Raw genomic sequence first — 7,260 nt, forward strand, 5'->3', positions numbered from 1 at the left:
AAATAATTCTCTTAAATAATAAATAAGCTTAAATTAAAACAGTAGTCTATGACGAAATAGAACTAAAATACTCAAGTAAACACACTATTGTCTACGTAATATCTACGTAAAAGGTCAAATACGATAACAAATCTTCAAGTAAACCCAAGTATTAACAAGTTACTATCTATAAAAGGTTATATAAAGGACACTTGTACAAAACATCAAAAATACTTAGTTGCTGTATGATATCTGACGACACAGTGATCATAAACTTGTGCTGAAAGACGGGCATAAAGTGTCATCTTAACTTTTACCCAGTATAATCAGTGTTTGTTTTGAAAAGTCCATTACCATGGCCGTTCCTGAAGGTGCTGCAGTCTTGAGGACCTATAAATACAGATCTCCATTAAGTACCAGATATGCCAGCGACGAAATGCAATACAATTTCAGTGATCACAATAAATTTTCCATGTGGAGAAAACTATGGGTGAACCTAGCAAAAGCAGAACAAGAACAAGGTTTACAAATTACAGATGAACAGATCAGAGAAATGCAAAATAATGTAACTGATATCGATTTTGAAGAAGCGGAAGCAGAAGAAAAATTAACCAGACATGATGTGATGGCCCATGTTCACGTATTCGCAAAGCAGTGCCCACTAGCAGCTCCGATTATCCACTTAGGAGCTACATCTTGTTTCGTTGGAGATAATACAGATTTAATAGTTATCAGAGATGGTCTAAATATCCTGATTCCAAAGCTAGCCAATGTAATAAACAATCTTGCCCGTTTTGCCAATATGTACAAAGATTTGCCTACGTTAGGTTATACACATCTCCAACCTGCCCAGTTAACTACCGTTGGTAAAAGAGCTACACTTTGGCTTTATGATTTTCTTATGGATGAAGTAGCCATGGATAGAGCAATAAATGATCTACGTTTTAGAGGTGTTAAAGGCACTACAGGTACGCAAGCTTCTTTTATGCAATTATTTAAAAACGATAGTGAAAGAGTTAGAGCCCTAGATAGAAGAGTTGCTGAATTATGTGGATTTGAAAGAACATACCCTGTTACTGGGCAAACTTATTCAAGAAAAGTTGATGTAGAGCTGGTATCTATGTTGGCATCACTTGGTACTTCCATTCACAAGATGTGTAGTGATCTTCGATTGTTGGCCAATTTTAAGGAAATTGAAGAACCATTTGAATCTAGCCAAATTGGAAGTTCAGCTATGCCTTACAAAAGAAATCCTATGAGATCCGAGAGGTGTTGTGCATTGGCTAGACATTTAATAACCTTGTTTTCCAATGCTGCTAATACCCATGCTGGTCAGTGGTTAGAAAGAACTTTAGATGATTCTGCTAACAAAAGATTAACCCTTTCCGAAGCATTCTTGACAGCAGATGCAGCTTTGATGGTTTTGATGAATATTACCCAAGGACTTGTCGTTTACCCTAAAGTGATACAAAAAAGAATAAACCAAGAACTTCCATTTATGTCAGCTGAAAACATAATTATGGCAATGGTAAAGAAAGGTGGAGATAGACAGATATGCCATGAAAAAATCAGAGTCCTTTCACATGAAGCTGGAGCACAAGTCAAGCAGTTTGGAAAAGACAATGATTTTCTTGACAGGGTAAGAGCAGATCCATATTTTAAACCAATAGTACCTGAACTACAATCTCTTCTTGACCCTTCCACCTATATTGGTAGAGCTTCTGAACAAGTCACTGAATTTTTAAATGACGAAGTTAATCCTATTTTGTCAAAACATTTAAAATATATTTACGAAGCTACTCCTGTTAATCTAAATCTTTAAATATGATTTTTATATGTATTTTTCTGTTGTAATGTATCTTCCAAAGAGTTTTTGTATATTTTTGTAAGAAAAAATACATATTTAAGGAGTTTGCATTTACTTGTTCACTAAATAAGGTTCCGTTTGTACTTTTCTTTTGTAACGGAGCTTGTAAAGCGTTTTTGTATATTTTTGTTTGAGAATCTGTATTTAAGTAGTTTGAGTTGACTTTGATCACTTGTCATTATTTATACTTTTCTTTTGCAACATGTGGTACAAATATGTTCGTATATTTTTGTCCGAAAATACAAGAAATAATTTATTAACAAAACTATTTGTATATTTTGGTTTGAAAATACAAGAAATAACTTCTGAAACTGTGTTAATTTTTTTCAACCTCTACCCGCAATGAAATTTACATATTAGAGTACAGTAGAACCCCGATTATCCATGTGCGGATTATCCATGCTATGATTTTCTATTACTCAAATTGCATTTTTCAGGTTTTATCAAAATAGCTTCATGTACGAAACTCTATACGCAGAGAGGAAGACTCATAATAAAAGATTTATTTCTTCTGTTATCTTTTTATGCTAGGTATGGTTTGTTCAACAGTAAATGGTTTGAATTCAATTAGTGCGGTCGTAAATATTATTAAATTTATCTGACCTGGCCCATTGTTAAGACCCACCCGGAGCGATAAGCCACCGAGGTAGACAGAGTTGGTCTTTTGCAATTAACACTGACTAGACGGTACTCCCATAATAAAGCCTAAAATAAATTTTACCTGAAACCGGGCCTTTTATACTATTATCGGTTAATCCGGGCTGTTTATAGTGGTAACTAATTGAACTTAACCATTTACTGTTTAACATACCATACATGTATATATATACGTACATATATGGATACCTATATCGTTATATATAAGAAATAAATGTTCGGATTATCCATGCTTTTCAATTATCCGGTCCCAAGGAGCACGGATAATCGGGTTCTACTGTAACTGTCTATAAAGAAGCACTTACTCCATTATAGATATTTAGTGGATGTGCCAATGTTCCTGTTTTAAATTTAATTACTCACATTAGCATGTAATATTGTTCTGAATCTATTTTCTTGTGGCATCTTAATACAATTTCCTATTTTATTTGGAAATAATCCACAATTTTTGTTTCAATTTCCACTTTGGAAATCAAAAAATCAAATAAACCTAATTTCAAACAAAAATTATGGCTTATTCCCAACTAATATTAAATTAGCATGAAATTTTTGAGTGTCAGATTAAGGAGAATTTTTTATCCCTAATTAAGGTCTGCCTGATTAGTTACAATGCTTCCAAATTTTTTTCTTATTTTACATCTTCAAGTGCTGTCGTCAGCAGTGAAGGTTAGGTTAACTTTCTGGGTATATTCTGTTTGGCCCTGCTGCTTTGATTTCTTTTAGGGTCTTATCATTTTTGCTTCTCATTATACATAGGCAAGGTTAGTGTTGTCTGGCTGTTAATAGTATCGTGTTATTATCACTAAAGAGTGTGTGTGTATATTTGCTCCATAGTTCTTGTCCTTTTTCATCTTGTTTTTCCTGTTTAATAGTTTCTCTTGTCATGTTATTGTCACTAAAGAGTTCCTCTGTGTATTTGGTCTCTAGTTTTTGTTATTCTTCATCTTGCTTTTCCTGTTTGATAGTTTCTCTGATCTTATCTAATTTGTTATCTAGACATTGGACAATATAACTTCAGTTTCTGGATTTTTGACTATTTGGGTGTTTAGTTCTGATGCCTTTCTCTTTACTATTGAGTTGGAATCTTAGATTTGCAATTACATGGTTATGGTCTAAGTCCACATCTGGATATGTGTTTGCGCATAGTGTGTCATTCTGGTAACATTTGTTTTTTGATTAGAATACAGTCTATTTGGTCCCTCAATGTATAGTTAGGTGAGTGTTGGAAAGATTTTCAGAAGTAAAAACGTCTGGAGAATTATGTAGTTAATATTGCTAATTTTTCCTCCTGGCAGAATTGTACTAGCATATCCAATTCTTCCTGATATCAATTTCTATCTCATTGGTCGTACTCTCCAACTCTGTCTTCATATCTCCCATTGCCTACTTTGACACTAATATTATGACCTATCATAATTGTGATTTCATTTTTATTATAAGCCTTATTTATAGAGGACTTCAACGTTTTGAGATCTGAGTAGAATGGCTTGATTTCTGTATCAGGTTTATCAGCTTTTCACTATAAATGGGTTATAAAATAATCATTTGTCTAAAAAAACACATTTTTGATGCTTGCAAGTTACTAATTTATTAAACGGTAAGTATAAGTACATAGAAATATATTACATATAAAATAAATTCTACTATAATAATACAGGTAGTGAAAATTTGTATTCCACACAGAGTGAATATTGTCAAATATTTTCATAACATCACAGAGAGACATGTATACAGTGCCAAGGATAAGTAAAGAAACGGTTTTTGACATGATATGATAAGGTGTAAGAAGAAATATGTATACATATATGTATATATTCTTTATATATACCTATTATAAATGTACACATATACTGACTTTTTTTGTTAAAAAGGATTAACAGCAAAGTCACCTATTTTAAGTTTACAAAATAATGTAGTAAAGTCTGTTTGTAATACGATGGGTACTATTAGGTAGATCACGATGTCAAACAAGATGGGATCTTTCACGGTTTGTTCTATGTTACCTACTAGTTTTGTCAATCAAACTGAACAAATGAAACATATAGCAGGAAAAAGGTAACTATTTCATGATTTATGCACCTATGCTTTACACCTTATATACATATGTTATATCTTTAATCTTTGATTGTAAAAATAGATATCACAGCAAAAATATAATAACCTAAACAAGGATCATCAGCACATGTAAACACTATTACCTTTTATCCCCATTTTTGGTTATATAAATTTAGTGCTTGTATTTCGTACTTCTCATTTTATGTTTTCTTTATAACGTTGTCTGTTGTCTAAATGAATGTATAGTACCCAAATATAAACTATTATGACTAAGCTGTGAATCCCCAAGCAAGGTCCTATACCAATTATACATAAATATCTTTTAATTTCAATTACATTAGCCACGATTGGGCCCTTTCAATTTGGCTAACATAAATGTTACATCCTCAAAAATTGACTAGTTTATTGTCCCTTTGTCTTAAATACAATGTGTAACCAGCCATAAGATATCGTAGTTAATATTATGCTGCAATTTCCAAGAATATAACAATATTTATTGGAGTAAAAAAACTATCTCGAAAACTTAATAGCCTGATCAAAGAACACTATGACACAAAAAACTAATTAAAGGATGAAAAATTTGATTAGGTAGATAAACGTGTTTATTATTAAATAAAAAAAGTTTACATTCTTAAGGTACTTCAATTTTTCAAAAATTTTGCAACAATGATTGAGTTTTCATATAGGTATTGACTTATCCTTAATTTTGTTTGGAACTTTGGCAAAATTATGTGTTCATTGAAAGTTTACATTCTTAAGGTACTTCTACGTTTTTCAAAAATTTTGCAAAAATGATATATGTTTTCCTATAGGTATTGACTTATTCTTGATTTTTTTGGGGTTTTGGCAAAATTGTGTGTTCATTGATCGGGCTAAAAGCAATAAGTTCAAAAGAAAGACTGGAAATAATATTGAAGTTCCTAATTATTTTAAATATGTCGTTTGCCCACTTTACTCAGTTTTTTCGCATCATTTTTCACAAAATTAATATTTTAAGTACTTTTATCAAATTTCTAGATTTTTCTACTTATGTATCCTATTTTATAGATTTTCTTGGAAATAATGTGCAGTAAAGAGTTATTAATTATTGCGACTTCTTACTATTCTTGCCGCGTACGTTCAACTTATCTTGCTTATTTATAATTTCTTTATGCTACTTATAAAAATAGGGATTTTTTAAATAAGAAATCAACTCCTTAATCAATCATATACCGACGGTTTATTTTTATATTAGATATACACCCTATACATGACAACACTGCGCGCCGTCGAGTACCATACAGTCCCCACTTCCCACGCTAACGTACCTGATTCTCGCCGATTCTAACTCTTAAGGTCGCGTCATATTATAATGCACGTCGCGTTTTCGGCACGTAGCGTTTGCAGACCGGCAATCGGACTGCCCATTCACATTATCATACATAGAACGTTTACGTCGGTTTCAGTTTGGTGCGGTGCAGATGTGTTTATTGTCACAACACATGTTTACATGACAAATTGCCTCGAAAACTACTTTTTAAATTAGACCGGGCAGTATCGTCGCCCCGGCTAGCGAAATTATTCCGATTCGATATTTTTAAACAAACTTACTCAAAAAGAAGTCCTTATAACATATCCACAGGGTGCCGGGCGGTACCGTGGTCGAAAAATTGTTTAAACATTTTTTTTAAACCAATTCACAAAAATATTTTTTTCATTTCGAGCAATATTTTTTTAGATAAACTGGGTCATTCTGGGCAAAAAAGGTCTCTTGTCATTTTTCTCTAAAATTGATTGTTGTCGAGTTACATGCGATTAAAAAATTTGAAAAATGCGAAAAGGCCATTTTCAATGCTTAATAACTCGATTAAAAGTATTATTATGAATTTCAATAAGTGACCAAATCAAGTTTCAAACCCCTTCTTCAAGGTCCCAAAGAGATTTTTGTCATTATTTTACTACAAAGCTGTTATTTTTAGTTATTAACAATTAGCGCTATAGTCCAACTGTATCGTCGCCCCCGTTAGCGAAACTATTTCGATTAGATGTTTTTGCACAAACTTACTCAAAAAGAGTCCTTATAACAAACACATCCACAGGGTGCCGGGCGGTGCCGTTGTCAAAAAATTGTTTTAAAAATTCGTATTAAACAAATTCACAAAAATAATTTTTTCATTACGAACGATTTTTTTTTAGATAATTTGGGTTATTCTTAGCAAAAAACGTATCTTGCAAAAATGCGGAAATGGCCATATAACTCGACAACAATCAATTTTAGAGAAAAATCACAAGAGACCTTTTTTGCCCAGAATAACTCAAATTATTATTAATTTGGGTTTAATTAAATTATTAATAAAAAATTATTTTTGTGAATTTGTTTAACAAAAATTGTTTAAACAATTTTTAGACCACGGCACCGCCCGGAACCCTGTTGATGTGTTATAAGGACCTCTTTTTGAGTAAGTTTGTGCAAAAAAATCTAATTTCGCTAACGGGGGCGACGATACAGTTGGACTATAGCGGTAATTGTTAATAGTTAAAAATAACAGCTTTGTAATAAAATAATGACAAAAATCTCTTCAGGACCTTGAAGAAGTTGTTTGAAACTTGATTTGGTCACTTATTGAAATTCATAATAATAATTTTTAATCGAGTTATTAAGCCTTGATTTTTCGCAATTTTAGAGAAAAATGACAAGAAACCTTTTTTGCTCAGAATTACCC

The 7,260-nt window shown here is 32.1% G+C and overlaps 1 protein-coding gene across 1 annotated transcript; it reads left to right on the forward strand.

Annotated features, from left to right (window-relative positions):
* Positions 1 to 2,157, forward strand: LOC114345104 (adenylosuccinate lyase). The gene has a single exon (XM_028295927.2). The coding sequence runs from the start codon at positions 335 to 337 to the stop codon at positions 1,799 to 1,801; it is 1,467 nt and encodes a 488-aa protein (XP_028151728.1). The 5' UTR covers positions 1 to 334; the 3' UTR covers positions 1,802 to 2,157.
* The last annotated feature ends 5,103 nt before the right edge of the window (positions 2,158 to 7,260 follow it).

Source organism: Diabrotica virgifera, chromosome 10, assembly GCF_917563875.1.
Source record: "Diabrotica virgifera virgifera chromosome 10, PGI_DIABVI_V3a".
In the NCBI taxonomy this organism is placed as follows: domain Eukaryota; kingdom Metazoa; phylum Arthropoda; class Insecta; order Coleoptera; family Chrysomelidae; genus Diabrotica; species Diabrotica virgifera.

Coding starts and splice junctions, on each gene's coding strand:
- LOC114345104 (XM_028295927.2), top strand. CDS start 335: ATGGCCGTTCCTGAAGGTGCTGCAGTCTTGAGGACCTATAAATACAGA.